We start from the raw sequence: 23,772 nt of genomic DNA on the forward strand, positions 1-23,772 counted from the left end.
TAGCAAAATTTAAGATTTTATTATATATTTTTTACAAAATTTGACTCTTCAATTTAGAATAGCCTAGATCTGACATTTCTGCATATTTCTATCTACTGTAATGATAGAAATATGCAAAATTGTCAACTGTAGTCTAAATGAAAAGTCGAATTTTGTAAATAGAATATCATAAAAATCGTCAATTTTGTTAATAATTTATCCATGTCTGTATAGTCGCGACGCTATTATTCCCGGCGTGACTCCTCCTCTTTGCTTACGTCTTAGGAAGTGAAGGCTCTATAAAGTGTAGGTAGGTAGTATCGTTCGCCATTTTTGTTCTCTCGTTGCCGAGCTACCAGACGAGGGATCTATTTGCCACACCGTTAAACATTATCATGTCGTAGCTCCTATGATAGTAAATCAAACGCACTGTAATTTAGCAAATAATTGAGCGGCAAATAATGTCTTCGTGTGCTTTCTGCGAACGTCAACGAAAGAGCCAAAATGGCGGGCGATTATAGTGAGTATTTATCGAGCCTTAAGAAATGAATAATGTCTTCATCAGCGAATCACAAGACGCACACGTTTAAATGTAGCCGACCTGCAACGCGATTGGCTGCCGGAAATTAGAGCGACGGGACTTTAGTTATGTGTTCCCACTAAAAGAGCAGAAGTGTTACGTTGTTCGCTTAAGGGTATATGTACGTGAACGACCACAAATATTATCAGAAAATGCAGGGTCTAAATTTCTAAAACTTTGTAAAAAAAATGAACTCACAACTGGACAAAAATTACAAGGTACCACAACAAGACTTATTAGAACTTAAATATCTGTTAAAATTATAAAAATGCTTACTAATAATATTTTTCAATCCAGTTTTATCAAAGTATGAAAAAAAAACAAACAAATTCTGCAGTTACATCATTTGGTAACCATAACATTGTTATGGTCTCTCTGACATCTTTAATATTTTTCCTGCATGTAATAAACACTTATTTCTGAAAAGTAGACTACTCTCAGACATGTAGAGTTGTTTATTTTAATACAATTAATTTTTTATTTATCCTATATAAACTATATTAAAATTTACATAATGTTTTGTGACCTAATTTTTCTACTTTCAAAGACATGGGCATTATTGCAGTCTATATTTTGCTTAAATGCATGTTAAATCAGTGTAGAATATTTCAGAATTTCTTTTCTCGAATGGTTGTGGAGTTATGAAATAATAGGGCCTATGTGTGAAAATTCATCACCTGACATAATTAGGAACTTAAAATCCAGACGTTTGAGATGGGCAGGGCATGTAGCACGTATGGGCGAATCCAGAAATGCATATAGAGTGTTAGTTGGGAGACCGGAGGGAAAAATACCTTTAGGGAGGCCGAGACGTAGATGGGAGGATAATATTAAAATGGATTTGAGGGAGGTGGGGTATGATGATAGAGACTGGATTAATCTTGCACAGGATAGGGACCGCTGGCGGGCTTATGTGAGGGCGGCAATGAACCTTCGGGTTCCTTAAAAGCCATTTGTAAGTAAGTATGTGTGAAAATTGTAAAATTTTGGAAAATTTGATTTTAAGTAAAAAGTGAATTCTAAAAAATATTATTGGTAATCTTTTTTTATACCTTTATCAGATATTTAAGTTCTATAAGTCTTGTTGCTGTATCTTGTAATTTTTGTCCAAGTGTGAGTTAATTTCCTTATAAAATTTTAGAAATTTAGAGCCTGCATTTTCTGATAATATTTGTGGTCGTTTACGTACATATAATAATAATAATAATAATAATAATAATAATAATAATAATAATAATAATAATAATAATAATAATAATAATGATTTATTTTAGCTGGCAGAGTTAAGGCCGTAAGGCCTTCTCTTCCACTCAACCAGCAAAAAGTGTATATACATATGCATGAACTTACAAAGAATCCAACAATTTGATTTAGATGAGAGTTACATGTATACAAAAGTTATTTACAAATTAAACAACAAAATACTATGAACTATTAATTAAACACTGAAATAAACTGTGTAGCAGAATTAAACTAAAATACATAGAATGTTAATATATTTCAAATAATATTAGATAATAGAAAGAGATTATTACGAGACAATTAAAATACAGCACAATCAGGATGATGTCTAAAGAAAAAAGTAACAATGTAGTCAGTGATAGTTTAAATCAGTAAGATTGGAGTGAAATGCTAATAAGGTTATCTTTTAAGCTATTCTTAAAGGTGTTTATTGTCTTGCAGCCCCTAATACTTTGTGACAAGGAATTCCATTGACGCGAGGTGGCTATTGTAAAAGATGATGAATAACAAGATGTTCTATGAAGAGGTATACTTAGCGTGCCACAGATAAGTGATCTGGTATTTACGTCGTGGTTAGAGTATAGATAAGAGAAACGAGACGAAAGGTAATTTGGTGTTGAAGTGTGCAGAATTCATATACAGACGTGGATAAATTATTAACAAGATTGACGATTTTTATGATAATTCTATTTACAAAATTTGACTTTTCATTTAGACTACAGTTGACAATTTTGCATATTTCTATCATTACAGTAGATAGAAATATGCAAAAATGTCATATGTAGGCTATTCTAAATTGAAGAGTCAAATTTTGTAAAAATATGTAATAAAAATCTTCAGTTTTGCTAATAATTTGGAAATATACAAAATGTCACCCGTAGTCCAAATTGAAGAGTCTAATTTTGTAAAAAAAAAAAAAAAAAAAATACAAAAAAATCTTCACTTTTGATAATAATTTGCAAATATGCAAAAATATCAATTGTAGTCTAAATTGAAGAGTCATATTTTGTAAAAATATACAGTATAAATCTTCAATTTTTCTAATAATTTGGAAATACGCAAAGATGTCAACTGTAGTCTAAATTCAAGAATCATATTTTGTAAAAATATATAATAAAATTCTCCAATTTTGCTAATAATTTGTCCACGTCTGTACCCTTAAAAGCAATGAATGTGAAAAATATCTGAAATCCATGCATCTGGAACCGAACAGATCTCTCCTCGAATATGAATGCAACCCTACACCAACATAGTTTCATTTAGCTTTGAAATGGAATCGAGCCACGGACCACAGAAAGAGTATTGAAGTGCGCATATGGCGTGTTTTTGTGCTGTAATATGGGTTGCTAGTTAAACTGAATAAACAAAAGACTAACAAAGGCTTTATTGCGTCGGAGCCTTCATCAGCGCCAACAAGCGACGACTCGGAAAAGTTTCCATGTGCAAACTCGGCTTCAAAGCAATTAAAACAATACATTAGAAGAAGGTCTTGGAGGCAGTTACACGCCTGGAATTCCGAATATCCGGCGATTTAAATGCATAACACATTTCCGAGTATTACGAACTGCAATCGAATGTGTAATAAATACGCGGCAACATCTAAGTTATACCAACATTTCCCCGCTCCGTAGGGAAATTTCATCGCCTCTACACGTTCCGATTGATACTCCCATCTGAAACAAGCACCGCCGCTTGGATTATTATCGGAATGTTTCCATGCAGTCTTGAGACAAGTCAGCCATATTTTATAATGTGTATTTATTCACACTGCAATGGGTATATACCCGGTGGCAGTGGTAACTAATTACACTCAATAATGACAATAATAAACTTAATTAAAATACAATTAATAATAATACTAATAATTAATACTAACAGTAATTAACAACAACAACAACAACAACAACAACAACAACAACAACAACAGGGAATTTGTACTAAATTAAATGAAACGATCACTTAAAATAACATTTGAAATAAATCTAATTTGTATCTTAAAACTAAGATCGAACTAAAACCCACGAGTATGATATGTTCATATCTGCACAAGTACCTTTCAACATTACACTCATTTCGCTGTCAACTCACTCACTGCACTGGAACTACGACACATTTCACTGATTCTATCCTGATTTCACTAACACTTCAAAAACATTTCACTGTTCAAATACTTTGCACTGCCACTATAAACTATAAAGCTTCACTGACAGGAACACGTTTCACTTACACAGCACACTTCACTGACACGACATACTTCTTCACTGATACAACACACTTCACTGACACAACATAATTCTTCACTGATACAACACTTCAATAACAACATATCATTTACACCCTTTAAATACTATGTATAATTACCGTCTATTAGTAAGGTCCTTAAGCCTATTTTTAAATACATTTTTGGTTGTTGGTAAAGCCTTTAGTAAGTCTGCAGGTAAAGCATTCCAGTCCCTGATAGTACGATTGAGAAAAGAAAACTTTCCAGTGTCCGTCCTCTGCCTTCTTTCCCTCAATTTATATGAGTGGTCGTTCCTTGAAGAGTAATTTGGCGGCTGCATCCTATTTTTTATTTCTCTCCAGGCAGGCTCACCGGTATATACGCGGTGACAGTGGTAACTAATTACACTCAATAATGACAAGTAATAGCAAATACAACTAATGAAAAACAATAATTAATAATAATAATAATAATAATAATAGTACTAATAGTACTACTACTACTACTACTACTACTACTACTACTACTAATAATAATAACAACAAGGTGCATCCTAAATTAAATGTAGCATGGTCACTTAAAATAACTTTTAAAGTAAATCTAATTTGTATCTTAACCCTAAGTTCGAACTAAGACCCACGAGTGTGACAGGTTCATACCTGCACAAGCACCTTTCGGCACTACACTTATTTCGCTGTCAACTCACTCACTGCACTGATTCTACCTGATTTCACTAACACTTCTAACCATTTCACTGTTCAAATACTTTGCACAGCCACTTCACTGACACGAACACACTTCACTGACACAATAGACTTCACTGACACTACACACTTCACTGACACAACACACTTCCTTACTGATAGAACACTTAAAATAATAAGATATCAATTACATCCTTTAAGTAGTGTGTATAACATATTACCGTCTATTAGTGAAGTCCTTAAGCCTATTTTTAAATACATTTTTGGTTATTGTAAAGCCTTTAGTAAGTCTGCAGGTAAAGCATTCCAGTCCCTGATAGTACGATTGAGAAAAGAAAACTTTGCAGTGTCCATCCTGTCTTCTTTCCCTCAGTTTATATGAGTGGTCGTTCCTTGAAGAGTAAGTGAGCGGAAAACATGGCAGATTTCATTTTTCGTGGAAAGTACGTTCATTAGTGGGCTATATTACACAATCTAATAATATGGGTTCGAAAAATTAGGAACCTTTTGATCTCTTTTTATAGAAAGGAAAAAAAAGAAGAAATAAAAAATGACAACTTTCGCTTTCTCAACAATTAAAAACCGACTATTTATTTTCCCTTATAAAATACTACATTTTAGGTAGATATCTGTAAATAAATGCTTACAAGTTAACGTACAATCTACAAGATCCTTCATACATGACACCTTCCTAATACCGTAAGCTCTACAGCAGTTTCTGTTACGTGCCTCGCACAGTTCTCTAGAAATCGGTCGCCGTTTCTACGTTTCTGAAACCTGTTTAGCTTACTTACTTACTTACAAATGGCTTTTAAGGAACCCGGAGGTTCATTTCCGCCCTCACATAAGCCCGCCATCAGTCCCTATTCTGAGCAAGATTAATCCAGTCTCTACCATCATATCCCACCTCACTCAAATCCATTTTAATATTATCTTCCCATCTACGTCTCGGCCTCCCCAAAGGTCTTTTTCCCTCCGGTCTCCCAACTAACACTCTATATGCATTTCTGGATTAGCCCATACGTGCTACATGCCCTGCCCATCTCAAACGTCTGGATTTAATGTTCGTAATATGTCAGGCGAAGAATACAATGCGTGCAGTTCTGCGTTGTGTAACTTTCTCCATTCTCCTGTAACTTCATCCCTCTTACTCCAAATATTTTCCTAAGAATCTTATTCTCAAACACCCTTAATCTCTGTTCCTCTCTCAAAGTGAGAGTCCAAGTTTCACAACCATACAGAACAACCGGTAATATAACTGTTTTATAAATTCTAACTTTCACACTTTTTGACAGCAGACTAGATGACAAAACCTTCTCAACCGAATAATAACAGACATTTCACATATTTTTTTTTTGCGTTTAATTTCCTCCCGAGTATTATTTATTGTTGCTACAAGATATTTGAATTTTTCCACATCTTCGAAGGATAGAAACCTATTTAGCAGGGAAAGTATTTATAAACAACTAGACAATTAGCTCAAGTACATTTACCTGTTTACATTCATATTGAAGTCCGCCGGGTTAGCTCTGAGGTAGCGCATTTCCAGACTAACCGGCCCGGGTTCGATTCCCGGCGGCGCCAGAGATTTTCATGTAAAATTTCTACCTCGGGACTAGGAGAGATGGCGGTGCACAACTTCTAATCACTAGATTGTGCACCAATATGCCTGGGTTAAATCCCAAATCTCTCCGCAGTGCATATGAAGAGATAGTATTGATGGTGATTCGTCCGTCGGATGGGGACGTTAAGCCTGGCGGCCCCCTTGTTGCTATTCGACAGGAGTACGCTACGTGCCGGCACGGGCTTCCCCTTCTCCCTTCCACACCTTAATCATTTCACCCATTCCCTACACTACACTTACACACACTCACCCTAGTACACGACATAACTCTTCACAGATACACATCATGAATAATGTGGCCCGCCCAAGTGGTGTGCAACTGGGTCACAGTCCTGCCATCTACTCGCAGTATGCGGAACCCGAATCACGCAAGTGAAGTGGGTAGGCATTAGACATACATTCATATCATGCTTCTTGGTTATGGTTCGCCATCACATTTCTGTATACGGGATAGCCATAGTCTTCTAGTTACAATATATATTTATCTCATCATAGACGTGTGCTTTTTCTATGATTTTTATGCCCATAACCTACTAAATAATTCATCCACTCTTCTCGTGCTATCTATACATTCTATTTCTATATATATTTCAATCGGTAATTACGTCTGGAATTATAGGATGGGGTAGCTCATTTAAATCCAATTTTAATCCACTTTATTTATTACAGAAGAAAATAATTAAAATATGTCTTCATAAACCTATTGATTTTCCGTCTAAAAATTTGTTTTTAGACTTTAATGTACTTAACGTAAGACAAATTTATTATATTGTATTAATAAAATTCATACATAAAAATCGAAAGAATTTTGAATTGTATTCTCATAGTTATGAAACAAAAGGTATGAATTCTTTAAGATTGTTTGAACCAAAATGCAACACTGCTACAGTATTTAATCATAGTAGTAATTTATGCCCAAGAATATATAACAAATTTATATTTAAATATCCTAATCTTGTCAATTCTAATAGTTCTAGTATTAAATTTAGAAAGTTATGTATGGATTTTATAAAAATTGAAAAATTGTAAATTTAAATTTATATACTATAATTGCACAGTAGATGTAAGACAAATTGTATTGAATACTTATTAATTTCAATTCAGGAATCCGCCCCTGAGCACGAGTTCTCCTCTTTCAGGGGCGAGCTAAAGTTTTTTCTATATATAATATATGTTATGTTATAATTATTAGCAAAATAATAAATAAATAAATAAATAAATAAATAAATAAATAAATAAATAAATAAATAAATAAATAAATAAATAAATAAATAAATAAATAAATAAACTATTTTACCTAACCCCCCCCCCAAGAGCACCTTCTCCATTCCCTTTCCAATCATTCACATTCTTCCAATAAAAGTCCAAATGTCATTCATGCTCTACTGAACTTCAGGCTATCTTTGTCCATGCACTGCTTATCTTCTGTAAACTTTCACTATGTTTTATCTACACTACTTTTGTTCTTTAGCCTTCATATCTGTTTACAAGAAATGCTCAAAATGTCCTTTTCCTTCAATACATTTCTTACACTTCCAAAGTTTGTTCTGAAATACTGACTAATCTGTTTTTTTGTGAAATGCTCAACACAACTAGTCGGATATTTTTGCATAACTTAAAACTATCCTGTGCTATGTTGTGTTATAATGGTTGAATGGAAGAAGGGGCCTCATGGCCTTACGACCTTCACTCCGACAGTAAAAATTAATCTGTTAGATAAATAAATAAATAAATAAATAAACAAATAAAAAATAAACAAATAAATAAATAAGTATATAAATAAATAAACAAGTAATAAATAAATAAACAAACAAGTAAATAAATAAACAAATAAACAAGTAAATAAATAAATAAACAAATAAATAACTGAATAAATAAGTAAATAAATAAACAAATAAACAAGTAAATAAATAAATAAACAAATACATAAATAAATAAATAAGTAAATAAACAAATAAGTAAATAAATAAGTAAACAAACAAATAAATAAGTAAATAAATAAGTAAGAAAATAAATAAAGAAGTAAATAAATAAATAAATAAGAAAATAAATAAATAAAGAAGTAAATAAGTAAATAAATAAATAAGTAAATAAATAAATAAGTAAATAAATAAATAAACAAATAAATAAGTAAATAAATAAATAAGTAAATAAATAAATAAATAAATAAGTAAATAAATAAAGAAATAAGTAAACAAGTAAATAAATAAGTAAATAAATAAATAATTAAATAAATAAATAAACAAGTAATAAATAAATAAATAAATAAATAAACTAGTAAATAAATAAATGAACAAGCAAATAAATAAATAAACAAGTAAATAAATAAATAAACAAGTAAATAAATAAATAAATAATTAAATAAATAAATAAGTAAATAAATAAATAAATAAACAAATAAACAAGTAAATAAACAAGTAAATACATAAATAAATAAATAAATAAATAAATAAATAAATAAATAAATATATTAAACGTCGGCCTGAAAACTCTATGCAGCTCGTTACACGTCACAAAAAGTGATGTTTCAACACCTCTTCCTCAATCAGACTGGTGCTTGGTGCCCACAGGGTGGTCCTTTGTCATTCGATGTGAAAATTTACTCTGATATATATTCCTGGTGAAAAGTTGCAAACCAAAAACATTTGTCTGCGGTATTTTATGAAAATGTGCTGTATCTCATGACATTATACCTGTAGTAGGGTGTATTTTAGAGTTCATAATAAAATTATTGTTATTATTGTTTTAGTTTATTTCGTCTAAGAAATTGTTGCCACTTTTGGTACAATTGTACGGATCTGGTACGTACAACTATTTTTGGTACAATTTTCAATTATTTGGTACAGTACAATTGTACGGATCTGGTACGTACAACTATTTTTGATACAATTTTCAATTATTTGGTACAATCTGTACTTTCTTCTATTTTTTCGTAGTATACGAGTAAAAACAATCATTATTATAATTGGCTTTAATAAAGTTGAAAAAATTATAATGATTGCACCAAGTTGGTAATGTAACGATAAGTGAAGTTCCCAAAACCGACTTCTTTTGTTAAAGCTCTTTTTTCACTAACACATTCAAGTGTTTGCACTGAGAGAGTATCTTCTCAGTTAAACTTAATAAAAACAAAATCAAGAAATCGTTAAAAAATGACCACATTTTATTTAATAGTTCCGTATGAGATATAACCATTGGACCAGTAGTATTTACGTACTCAACCGTGAACATATTTTGACATCGTTATTTCAACTAAATATGTATAATTAAATTTTGATCGAACATGTATGCTTAAGTGTTTAACTATTTTAAGCTTCACATTCATTAAGTACACTTTGACATGTATCTTTTTTTACATTTTTGTTGCAATTCGTTTTTCATAAGATATCTCTCATCTATGTCTTAAGATGCCATATTGTATGGTGAAAACGTTAACATTTTTTTATGCTCAACCATGCCGAAATGTAGTAATTATACACCTGGTAGCAGTCCTTTAATGCATGTCATTAAAGTACACCTACTCATTAAAGTACAGGTGTTCAGCCAATGACAAGTGAGCTTTGTACCGTTATAAAACCTCAAGTATAGATTATTCTCGGATATGCAATCGAAAGAGAATTAGCGAAAAGTCACGGAGGCTGGAAATCCAATACTGTCGCAGAAGGTTATGTTCTGTTACTATAATAATTAGCATTAATTGTAAATAATATTCAAATAAATTCAATTTGTCATCTCGTTTTTCAATGTCTAATTTAATTTCAATGTTATATCAAAGTTAATATTTAGTTTACTCTGTAGGTTCTTATAGGCCAAGGTCAATGTGGACATCTGTTCCTCGGAAAAAATCAATACTTTCGCGTCTGCGCACATTTCACAATTTACGAGGTATTGCTCAAGGTCAGTTAGATACAAATAAAATGAAAAATTTCAAGTTAGAAATATGGTCGAGCATAAAAAGTCGTATGAAACTCGCCTATAATGGTAATTAAGAAGCTAGTATGAAAATTATGATACTCGCTTCTTAATTACTATCATTATAGGCTCGTTGCATAATGTACTATAATCTATACTAATAATAAATCTGTAGCCGAAATTTTTCTGGTAATTTTCGATTTTCAAAAAATAATTGGTCCTAACATATATAATTAACAACCCTGAAACCGAAAATAGCTTTTTTGAAAGTTTTGTTTGTATGTCTGTATGTTTGTTACCTTTTCACGCGATAATGGCTGAACGGATTTCGATGAAAATTGGAATATAAATTAAGTTCGTTGTAATTTAGATTTTAGGCTATATGGCATTCAAAATACATTACTTAAAAGGGAGGTTATAAGGGGGCCTGAATTAAATAAATCGAAATATCTCGCTTATTATTGATTTTTGCGAAAAATGTTACATAACAAAAGTTTCTTTATAAATAACTTGCGATTAGTTTTATTCCCTGAAAAATTTTGATAGGACTGATATTTAATGAGATAAATGAGTTTTAAAATTAAAATAACTGCCATCTAAGGCCGTGTAATGAATTAAAAAAGAAATGACTTCGTCTATAAGGGGCCTTGGACAGCAACAATCGAAAGCTGTGAAAGATAGCCTACAGAGAATGTTTCTGTGTTTGTATGAAGTAATATCGGAAGCTAAATTAACCGATTTGTATAATTAATTATTATTTCACCATTGGAAAGTGTAGTTTCTCTAGATGGACATAATGCTATAATGTTATTACAGTAACTTGTGATATAATATAATATAATATAATATAATATAATATAATATAATATAATATAATATAATATAATATAATATAATATAATATAATATAATATAATATAATGTAATATTATATAATATAATTTAGGTTATTTGAAGGGTTCAGAACCATAGTGGGCCAAGCGCCATTTACTGAATACGTAGAAAACAAGGGTTAAAATTAAGTTATTACCATAATTCAATGGAAACCTATAATAAGTAATATAAAGTATACACATTAAATCTAAATGATGTCAATCTTCATTAAACTATGGTTGCATGTAATAAAAATTAAGAAACATGTTAAAGGAATTGTCATTGCACCAAATGAGTGTTTCTGGACCAAAATGATCGCATTTTAATTATTTGGATGCAATTTAAATTAAGTAACATATTAAACGATTTATCTTTCTATCAAACACGAATGTTCCCTGGATCAAATGTCCTATTTTAATTATGTAATTACTTTATATTTATTTCTAACGTGTGCAGCGGAGCGCACGGGTACGGCTAGTAATAATAATAATAATAATAATAATAATAATAATAATAATAATAATAATAATAATAATAAAATGTATAACTATGATTTACATTGATATAAATCATATGATGGAATAATATTCTTCCTAATTTGATATTTAATTTACTGGAATCCTGCAAAAATTAACTCAAAATAATGTTTTTATTTTATTTTTTCGTGTTGATACCGAGGTATCTGATCAGTGGCTTATGAGAGGGGCTTTATAGTGTAGTCAGTTTGTTGTATTAATTTTGTTAAGCTGCTACGGATGGATCGAATAGAATGGGGTATGTGGGGGAAGGGGATAGGCTGTCAGGAAAGTCAAAAGACGAATCATAAGCCCGAACACTAGTACAAAGACAGTGGTGCTCTAGCGCGCGCAGAAAGCAACTCCCTCTGTCTGTCTTTTAGAACTGCACGTCGGTAATGCAATCCTCTTAATGAAACTGAAGACCTTCTTTTGTGATAGTTATAGCGCAGGAGTGAATTGAAAGCTCCATCGGATCACCTGCGTCTGCCTTATAAACAACCGCATGTTGTGCAAACGGAGGGTGGGGGTTCGACCCCACTTGGCTTGTCTGAGGCAATTAAAAGGTTCCCAAATCACATTGTGTGTCATGTGTCCGTCATGTGTCCCTATCCTGTGCAAGATTAATCCAGTCTCTATCATTATATCCCACCTCCCTCAAATTCATTTTAATATTATCTTCCCATCTACGTCTCGGCCTCCTCAAAGGTCTTTTTCCCTATACTCTATATGCATTTCTGGATTCGCCCATACGTGCTACATGCCTTGCCCATCTCAAACGTCTGGATTTAATATTCCTAATTATGTCAGGTGAAGAATACAATGCGTGCAGTTCTGCGTTTTGTAACTTTCTCCATTCTCCTGTAACTTCATCCCTCTTAGCCCCAAATATTTTCCTAAGAACCTTATTTTTAAACACCCTTAATCTCTGTTCCTCTCTCAAAGTGACAGTCCAAGTTTCACAACCTTACAGAACAACCGGTAATATAACTGTTTTATAAATTCTAACTTTCGATTTTTTGACAGCAGACTGGATGATAAAAGCTTCTGAACAGAATAATAATAGGCATTTCCCATATTTAATCTGCGTTTAATTTCCTCCCGATTGTCATTTATATTTGTTACTGTTGGTCCAAAATATTTGAATTTTTCCACTTCTTCGAAGCATAAATCTCAAATTTTTATGTTTCCATTTCGTAAAATATTCTCGTCACCAGACATAATCATATACCTTGTCTTGTCGGGGTTTACTTCCAAACCTATTGCTTTACTTGCTTCAAGTAAGTTCCCGTGTTTTCCCCAATTGTTTGTGGATTTTCTCCTAACATATTCACGTCATCCGCATAGACAAGAAGCTGATGTAACCTGTTCAATACCACACCATACAACAATGATAACGATAATGATAATAATAATAATAATAATAATAATAATAATATTTATTACTATTACTATCGTGCCTATATCTATGCAGAAAAAAGAAGTTTTCAATTAAATTTGCACGAAATATCGTATGCACAAAATCTGCAAGTAGCGCGCAGTTCGAGGAGGGGTTTCGACATGTCCCGATTAATAGTTCCCTGCCAGTGTAGAATGGCTATCGTGCGTCATTCCTTGGATACAGAAATTGAGAGAAAGGACGAGCCACAGAGCTCTTTTATCCTAGAGCAATGGGTTCTAACAGAAAGAGATGTGCCTAACAATCTAACAAGTAGTTCCGGGTCCAGCCACTTGAGGCGTTGAAATAACGAAATAGAAAATACTACAGTTGTTTCTTCCTCTTACATATTAGTTCCTATATTGCCAATTAAACGAAATTCTTCTGTCGTTGTTCGTCGTCCAAGTTTCTTCTGCCTTCAGGTAACTTATCCGCAATTACTTTCACTTTTTGATTTCTGGAGTCTTTCCTGTCTCCTACATTCTAGTCCCAATCATTTATTGGCTGGATTTTTTACGTCGTGAACCATTTTTTAGTCCTTATGCAGCTGTTTTCATTAACTAGTCATATACCAAGTGTTTGTATATTACAAAACGAAGTGCATAATTTCTTTGTAATTGTGAAATAAACTAGTTATTTGTGAGAAATATTCTTAAAAATCTCTAACTCAGCTGGTTTATGACGACAGAGTGAGATTAATGAAGCAGCAGAGGTTGACAGCGCATTTAGTAAATGTAAGCGGTTGAAAACTTTACTCTTTAACTTTGCTCTAGAGTATGCCATTAGGAAAGTCCAGGATAACAGAGAGGGTTGGAATTGAACGGGTTACATCAGCGGTGTACTCACTCTTGGTGAGCCTCATAATCTCAAGGACACGAATCAAAGCTGATCTAATCTACTCACTCTTGGTGAGCCTCATAATCTCAAGGACACGAATCAAAGCTGATCTAATCTACTCACTCTTGGTGAGCCTCATAATCTCAAGGACACCAATTAAAGCTGATCTAATCTACTCACTCTTGGTGAGCCTCATAATCTCAAGGACACGAATCAAAGCTGATCTAGTATACTCACTCTTGGTGAGCCTCATAATCTCAAGGACACCAATTAAAGCTGATCTAATCTACTCACTCTTGGTGAGCCTCATAATCTCAAGGACACCAATTAAAGCCGATCTAGTCTATTCACTCTTGGTGAGCCTCATAATCTCAAGGACAAGGATCAAAGCTGATCTAATCTACACAGCAGTGCATTCACTCTTGGTGAGCCTCATAATCTCAAGGACACCAATCAAAGCTGATCTAGTCTACTCACTCTTGATGACTCTCATAATCTCAAGGACACGAATCAAAGCTGATCTAATCTACTCACTCTTGGTGACTCTCATAATCTCAAGACACGAATCAAAGCTGATCTAGTCTACTCGCTCTTGGTGACTCTCATAATCTCAAGGACAAGAATCAAAGCTGATCTAATCTACTCACTCTTGGCGAATCTCATCATCTCAAGGACACGAATCAAAGCTGATCTAGTCTACTCACTCTTGGTGACTCTCATAATCTCAAGGACACGAATCAAAGCTGATCTAGTCTACTCACTCTTGGTGACTCTCATAATCTCAAGGACACGAATCAAAGCTGATCTAATCTACTCACTCTTGGTGACTCTCATAATCTCAAGGACACGAATCAAAGCTGATCTAATCTACTCACTCTTGGTGACTCTCATAATCTCAAAGACACGAATCAAAGCTGATGTAATCTTCTCACTCTTGGTGAGCCTCATAATCTCAAGGACACGAATCAAAGCTGATGTAATCTACTCACTCTTGGTGAGCCTCATAATCTCAAGGACACGAATCAAAGCTGATGTAATCTACTCACTCTTGGTGAGCCTCATAATCTCAAGGACACGAATCAAAGCTGATCTAATATACTCACTCTTGGTGAGCCTCATAATCTCAAGGACACGAATCAAAGCTGATCTAGTCTACTCACTCTTGGTGAGCCGCATGGTCCTGGAGCCCTCCTTGGCAGACAGCAGCCCGTTGCACGTAGCGTCACCTGACTGTGCCACGTCGTACGTGGAGCGCCGGTCCCGTCCCTGTCCCTGGCTGCGCTCGTACACGAAGCAGCGGTAGCGGTCCTCGTCGCTGTGCACCATGGAGTGGTGCAGCTTGCCCACCAAGTAGCGCGTCGAGCCGTCCTTCCACGAGGCCAGGCACACCAGCTCCTCCACTGCAACACACACCGCAGTAGACATGTTATTATATGGGACCGTGAGGTAAACATGGACACTTTGTGGTTGCACTACTCCCTATCTCTGGTGATGAAGTTCATAGTTGAAACTACTCGATTCAACGACAGTGACACAGACAGTGGCGAACGGTGAGTTTGAGAGTTGAGGAGGTTAAGACGTGACTGGTGAAAGGTTACATTGTTTGTATTAAAAAAAGTAAAGGATCTACAGTGTCTACATTACCAGGAACAGAATTCTGTCCCAGGGCGTACGGAGTCATAGATTGCTAGAGGGCGGATTTTGGCATATTTGCATGTTTTATTCCTTGAAGGGCAAAGATATGCATGTATGAGAGAAATGTGATCCGTGCTATAGGGGATCAACGGGAGAAGTTTCATACTTACTTACTTACTTACTTACTTACTGGCTTTTAAGGAACCCAGAGGTTCATTGCCGCCCTCACATAAGCCCGCCATTGGTCCCTATCCTGAGCAAGATTAATCCAGTCCCTACCATCATATCCTACCTCCCTCAAATTCATTTTAATATTATCCTCCCATCTACGTCTCGGCCTCCCAAAGGTCTTTTGCCCTCCGGCCTACCAACTATGGATTCACCCATACGTGCTACATGTCCTGCCCATCTCAAACGTCTGGATTTTATGGTCCTAATTATTTCAGGTGAAGTATACAATGCGTGCAGCTCTGTGTTGTGTAACTTTCTCCATTCTCCTGTAACTTCATCCCCCTTAGCCCCAAATATTTTCCTAAGCACCTTATTCTCAAACATCCATAATCTCTGTTCCTCTCTCAAAGTGAGAGTCCAAGTTTCACAACCATACAGAACAACCGGTAATATAACTGTATTATAAATTATAACTTTCAGATTTTTTGACAGAAGACTAGATGACAAAAGCTTCTCAACCGAATAATAACAGGCATTTCCCATATTTATTCTGCGTTTAATTTCCTCCTGAGTGTAATTTATGTTTGTTACTGTTGCTCCAAGATATTTGAATTTTTCCAACTCTTCGAAGGATAAATCTCCAATTTTTATAGTTCCATTTCGTACTATATTCTGGTCACGAGACATAATCATATACTTAGTCTTTACGGAATTTACTTCCAACCCAATCGCTTTACTTGCTTCAACTAGAATTTCCGCATTTCCCCTAATCGTTTGTGGATTTTCTCCTAACATATTCACGTCATCCGCATAGACAGGGGGAAGTTTCATAGTGCATATAAATGCATATTCAGGGGATCAGTGCATATTTCTCAAATATTTGCATGTGGATGCATATATTACACTTTTTACCCGAAGATAATGTTATGTTTTATTTAACGACGCTCGCAACTGCAGAGGTTATATCAGCGTCTGCCGGATGTGCCGGAATTTTTTCCCGCAGGAGTTCTTTTACATGACAGTAAATCTACTGACATGAGCCTGTCGCATTTAAGCACATTTAAATGCCATCGACCTGGCCCAGGATTGAACCCCCAACCTTGGGTATAGAAGGCCAGTTTACCCGAAGATCGTTACTAATGAATGACTTCTAAAATCTACATTTAAATGAGCGTATTCCGAATCTCAGCGCTGAGCAATCTGATGGCATCACGGTGTTGCGAATTTCAACGATGACGTCATTGATGCTCCACCGGTGTCGCACCGGTGACATCAGCTTGCAGAGGTGGTGGCAGTCTCCATCAGCCGCCATCAGTGAATCTGATTGGTTCTTGTATAGGGCGGGAATTAGCAGTCGAATGACATCGTGCACTGTTGTGTCATGGCGGTGTGTTCTGCTGTATTGTTAGTAATGAGCACAACGTAAAAACAATATGTTAATGGCTTATGAGCGAACATGTCAACGGACCAGTTATTACTACCGGTTCAACAAATAAATTGTTTATACTATCTTTTCTTTGAACGAGATGGCAGTACGGAAATTTCGCAAAATCTTGCTAGCGTAGCACAGACAACAACTTGTACAGCCGCCATGATAGCCATCGAACCTTCCAGCAGTTTTGTTCATATTTCGCTGCAGCGTGACGTCATTGTTGTCCACCGGTCCGGTGAGATTCGGAATATGCTGAATATTAACTGTTCATTATTTGAAACCCTCTACTCCAACGCAACGACAATCGTTGATATTTTAAAATTGTTCAATAACTGTGAGAATAACATTTTATAAAACTGAAAACACAAGTTTAAGTTTCAAGACAATTCAATATTTTTTACACCCAAACCGGCATTTCTTTGTACATGAAACAGGGCCGTAGTGACAATGCCCAGCATGGGTCAGGTACTACAGTCCCGTCGCTCTTATTTCCGGCAGCCAATCACGTTGCAGGTCGGCTACATTTAAACGTGTGCGTCTTGTCATTCGGTATTGATGATGTAATGAATTTCCTAAGGCTCGATAAATACTTAATATAATCGCCCGCCATTTTGGCTCTTTCGTTGGTATTCGCAGAAATCACACGAGGACGTTATTTGCCGTTCAATTATTTGCTCAATTATAGTGCGTTTGATTTATTATCTACGACATGATAATGTTTATCGGTGAAGCAAATAGATTCCTCGTCTGGTAGCTCGGCAACGAAAGAACAAAAATGGCGAACGATACTACCTACATAGACTTTACTGAGCCTTCACTTCCTAAGACGTAAGCAAAGGGGAGGAGTCACACCGGAAATAAAGCGACAAGACTATAGCAGCAGTTATAGGCCTAAATCTTTACAATTCTGTAAGCAAAACTGATGACGCAAAGCAGAGCACCAAGAACGTGCTTCCAACAATGGACAGTTTATTGGTGGTCGGAACTCGCCTTTTATTATAGTTTAAATTCTTGCCAGTTTCATTGTCATTTTGAAGTGTGAGTGAACAGACATAATACCGAAGAAAAAAAATAAGCAAAACATTTTTTGCTTTAAACAGCGGATTGAGGGGAAAATTGTCCTCTGCTAAATCTGTGACAAAAATGTGAGTTAATTTTATTATACATCTTTATTTTTTACATTATAGCATACTAGTGGCTTGTGCAGCAAATACTGCTGCAAACTAAGTTCGTTAGACGTTCAAATAAACATTTTTCAGGTTTATTTTCAATGAAGAATACTTGTCTTTTTAATAGTTATTTGCTTCCATAATAATGAAACATACTCCCTCTGAATGGATTTTTTTAGGCCAAATACTTTATCTTGAACCTATCCAACTTCAGTTTTTTAGTTTCAACGCGAAAACGCAAGTATCAATGTCAGGACGATAGCAGTAGCTATTTCAGGTCATTGTGGATTGTAGGCGAAAGTTAAAAAAATGTCAGGTTTGCTAAGCTTTGGAACAATAACATTTTCGTATAGCTGCTGCATGTAGAACTTGAAATGTAGAGCGTAAAATCATTTTATCCTACTAAGAGATCTTGCTGAAATGATCTGGAGACTACAGAATTTTCTAGGCCTCTTATTTTATCAGTAAGTAATACCTTTTGATCTTTCCTTAGGAACTGTAATTTTTGCGCTCGTCGAGCCAATACTGAAGACAATGACACATATCAATATCTACACTACACCGCCATTAAGTATATGAAAAAGACCCAACCCCACTGGGCTAATAAGTACAAAAATATTTGATTTTTAATAACAATATTATTATCTCACTTATGTTTTGTAGTTATATATAGCAGTCACTCAGTAAATTATAGAAATGAAGATCTAAATTAAGATATTCTCTACATTTACTTACATAACCACAAAACGTTTCACTTTCATGTCATCAATATAGCATCAATATTATGTACAATTAATGAAAAATAGATGCATCATGATATTAACTATAATAATATTTAATGTCTGATGGTAATAATGTCATCAAACCACCTCAAGTTTCTTAAATTTGAACATCCAATACACAGCTGTACTCAGAAAATTATTATACACTGCAGAATCAGTTTTTAATAACAAATTGAATTGAGCTCTAAATATGTCGGCAATCCTGCAGGTCATGGCCTTCGTGTAATAGCCTATTGTTTATTGTAGTGTGTGTTGTGTTCTGAAATTCAATCAAGTCGGCCGTGATTCATTAAAATTAGTTCTCAAAACTGACAACAGATGGATTTTGGAAAATAGGAAAATTATGTAGGAAAATTGACATTTCACTGAAAACTACTACTTTTCCGAAAAACTTTGGGTTCCAAGCTTCAAAATGAGGGGTCATTTATTAAAATCCGTTCAGCCGTTTTCCCGTAATTTCCATTACCAGTTCAAATTATATATATAGATAATATCCATATAACTCTGCAATACGATTGGCCACACTGACTATTATCTCCGCCATCTATTCACAGAAGTTATAACTAAAAAATCCACACTTACATAAGCAAATTATCGATCACTATCGATTAGTAGGGTCAGATATCGGTACTATCAGGATACATTTGTACTTGTCTGTGCTCCATTTGACGTTCTAAAGTGTCCGCTGTCCACGCTACTAACAATGGTTCGCATTTCGTGGGGTACACGCGGAATTTTTAATGATCATAGACGTTGCTTTGCTTGGTGGTAAGTTTTAGCGGGTTATTCTTGTTTCTTATAACGGATTCCATCGTTTCCTTATTTAAAAAATTCATCATCAGCATGCAGTGCTACGTAAATCAGCTCCCATGGTGCACCGAGGACAACGCTACTGCGGCAAAAAGATCTAGAGGAAGACGCTTGCATGGAAGGCGCAAAGAAAAGAACCCGACATTAGATTAAACATATCATTATAAGTAGGCTACTTTCTTTTTTGATATCTTTCATGACGGTAAGCTAAAAAAAATGACTGTGAATATTGTGTTATTCAGAAGACTTATGATAAAGATATGATAGAAGTTGCCATGGGAACAACCCGTAGTTCAGTGCGCTGCCGTACTTTTCACTAAGAATTTCTCCCACTTTTAAACCAATAACGGAAACGTTAATTTAAAACGAAGTGCCTGGCATCAGAGAAAACAGCATTTAGACTGCTAACTGCAGACTGGGTGGAGCGGACTCCTTTACAAAACATTATCTGACTGCCTAAGGTTGCAATTAGAGGGAGCGGCGGCCTCATTCAAGTAATATTGTAAGAAACAGCTTTGTTATTTTCCTTTGATGCGAGAGAAATATGTAAAGTATGTACTTAACCAGAACTCCTGTGTAATAAAGCTCAGGTTGTTCACAGACAGTGGGAGATGCACCTACTCCTCGCGAAGAAGGCGGAAAAGTCATTTCCACCGCATTCGGTGGTGAGGGCAGTCCACCCTGCGACTGAGTGTACAACGAGGAACAACTTTACTGCGGGGGTGGAGGTTAGAGAAGTGAGTTGAGCACCCGTTCTGACGGAGAAGGAAGTAACGGTTGAACTATGTGCAGCCAGAGCTGACAGGTGGGAGCGATCGGCGAATCCTAAGGAAAGGGAATGGGTTCGAACCTATGTCCAGTTTGATAGGAAGAAGAAGAAGGTGGCAAAAATACATGAAGAAAGAGAGAATATGTGGAAAGGAGAGAAAAAGTGAAAGAAGGAGGGAATGAAGAGTAAGAGGGAAAGGGGGAGAAAGGAAATGTAGAAAAGGGAGAAGAAAAGAGAATAAACAGAGAGAGGGAGTAAAAGAGAAACAAGAAAAGAAGGAAATGGAGAATGGAAAAGAAAGGAGAGGGAAAGCAGAAAAGTAGAGTAAGAATAAACGTGAAAAAAGGAGAGAAAAAGATAGGAAAAGAGGAAGAAGAAAAGGCGAGGGAGAAGAAAAAAAGGATGAAGCGAAATCAGAAAAGAAGAGAGAGAAAAAATGGGAGGTAACAGAAGAGGGTAACAGAGGGAATGCTGAAAAAAGAGAGAGAGAAAAGAAGAGGCAAAAGAGGGAAATAAGAAAAGAGAGAAAAAAATGAGAAGTAACATTGTGAAAGCTGAAAAAAAAGAGAGAGAAAACAAGAGGCAAAAGAAGGAAATAAGAAAAGAGAGAGAAAAAATGAGAAGTAAGAGAGGGAAAGCTGAAAAAAGAGACAGAGAGAGAAAAGAGGGAAATAAGAAAAGAGAGAAAATGAGAAGTAACAGAGGGAAAGCTCAAAAAAAGAGACAGAGAAAAGAAGAGGCAAAAGAGGGAAATAAGGAAAGAGAGAAAATGAGAAGTAACAGAGGGAAAGCTGAAAAAAGAAACAGAGAAAAGAAGAGGCAAAAGAGGGAAATAGGAAAAGAGAGAGAAAAATGAGAAGTAATAGAGGGAAAGCTGAAAAAAAGAGAGAAGAAGAAGCAAAAGAGGGAAATAAGAAAAGAGAGAAAAAATGAGAAGTAACAGAGGGAAAGCTGAAAAAGGAGAGAGAGAAAAGAAGAGGCAAAAGAGGGAAATAAGAAAAGAGAAAAAATGAGAAGTAACAGAGGGAATGCTGAAAAAAGAGAGAAGAAGAAGCAAAAGAGGGAAATAAGAAAAGAGAGAGAAAAAATGAGAAGTAACAGAGGGAAAGCTGAAAAAAAGAGAAGAAGAAGCAAAAGAGGGAAATAAGAAAAGAGAGAGAAAAAATGAGAAGTAACAGAGGGAAAGCTGAAAAAAGAGACAGAGAAAAGAAGAGGCAAAAGAGGGAACTAAGAAAAGAGAAAAAATGAGAAGTAACAGAGGGAATGCTGAAAAAAAGAGACAGAGAAAAGAAGAGGCAAAAGAGGGAAATAAGAAAAGAGAGAGAAAAAATGAGAAGTAACAGAGGGAAAGCTGAAAAAAGAGAGAAGAAGCAAAAGAGGGAAATAAGAAAAGAGAGAGAGAAAATGAGAAGTAAGAGAGGGAAAGCTGAAAAAAGAGAGAGAGAAAAGTAGAGGCAAAAGAGGGAAATAAGAAAAGAGAGAGAAGAAATGAGAAGTAACAGAGGAAAAGCTGAAAAAAGAGAGAGAGAAGAAGCAAAAGAGGGAAATAAGAAAAGAGAGAGAGAAAATGAGAAGTAAGAGAGGGAAAGCTGAAAAAAGAGAGAGAGAAGAGAAGAGGCAAAAGAGGGAAATAAGAAAAGAGAGACAAAAAATGAAAAGTAACAGAGGAAAAGCTGAAAAGAAGAGGAAGGAATTGGAAAAGCAAAAGAGAAGAAAAATAGGTGAAAGCGGGAAGATGAATAAGAACAAAAGAAAAGTATAAGAAGGAGGAAGTATAAGAGATGAGCAAAAATAAATGATGAGAAAAAAACGAGAACTTAGAAGATGTAGGATGAGTGCTACGAGAAGATGATGGTGTTAGTAAAGAGAAGAATTAAGATGACTCATGCACAGAGTAGGAAGTGCAAGAAAAGGAGATGGCATGTAAGTAGGAAAGAAACTGAAATGAAACGTACAAGAAAGCCAGGAAGAGAGGACCAGAACGGAGGAAAAGATGATGATATACTACTGTCTTGTCTGCACGGCGAAGGTATGAAGGCTTGAATTATCGCTACGTTCGGGGCTGTTTGTTTACTTTTGAGTGGCGAAGAGAAAGGAAAGTGAAGTAAAAGCAGATCGCTTGCTCACTGAGGAGGCCAGGTCATCTGATACTGTTTACAGAACTCCGGGCTATTTCAAACGGTAATAACAACAGTGCTTCTTTAATGTTTTGGAGCAAATTCCCTTCATTTGTTTATTCTATGAGATACCAATTCCTAGATTTCATTTCTTCGAAATATAAACATTCCTTTGTTCCTGGAATTACTTAAAGCGACCATCCCTTCCGCCGTGTTTGTGTTAGGCTTTAAACCATTTCAGCGACGGCGATGGTAGTACACAGGATATCTGACCCAGAATTCTCTGATCCTGCATGCGAACTATCCAGCCATGGGCTAAGTCAGAACCAAAGATTATTTAGTACAAACAGGCATATTTCTAAAATATTTAAATACATTAATAGTGGAGTTAAAACAATAACAAAAACTGCATTACTTATCTATCTATTTAAATTTATTTATTCATAACTTACTCTTCACTTTGTTCATTGTACAGGGTTATTCAAAAGTAAGTTACATTTTGAAATAGATAATTATAAATTATAACTTTTTTTTTTAATTAACATATAGGCCTACACAAAATGGTAACACACATGTATGTATCGAACAATGGGATTTGTTCATTTGTCAACAGTAATCTCACTAGACGTTTTGATTTATCTAGAGAAAATCAAAACTCGAGTGAGATTTAATTGACTATTACACGATTAAAAGAAAGTATATAAAGATTAGAAGTAACGAAGTACTCCAATACAATAAAATATTAATTGACTTACGAAAATACAACTGTCTTCAAATGTATTATTGTTCCATCTCAACATTACAAATATTACGCTAGATGCATGCTAGATGGCAGTAGTGAGCAATGCCTTCTCGTCGAGAAGTTCTCGATCTATTATACACGATGACAATGTTACTAGTCAAGAAGGCTTTGTTGATTCAGTTTCATTTTTATTAAAATGCAACATTCCACTTCAATTATC

General features: G+C 34.9%; 1 protein-coding gene across 1 annotated transcript in view; it reads right to left on the reverse strand.

Annotated features, from left to right (window-relative positions):
- The window catches only part of LOC138695221 (uncharacterized), a 474,964-nt gene that overhangs the window by 220,742 nt on the left and 230,450 nt on the right, over positions 1-23,772 (reverse strand). The window contains exon 3 of the mRNA XM_069819680.1: positions 15,086-15,325. Within this exon, the coding sequence (XP_069675781.1) occupies positions 15,086-15,325 (240 nt within the window). The remainder of the gene's footprint in view (positions 1-15,085; positions 15,326-23,772) is intronic.

This window comes from Periplaneta americana, chromosome 2, assembly GCF_040183065.1.
Source record: "Periplaneta americana isolate PAMFEO1 chromosome 2, P.americana_PAMFEO1_priV1, whole genome shotgun sequence".
Taxonomy (NCBI): domain Eukaryota; kingdom Metazoa; phylum Arthropoda; class Insecta; order Blattodea; family Blattidae; genus Periplaneta; species Periplaneta americana.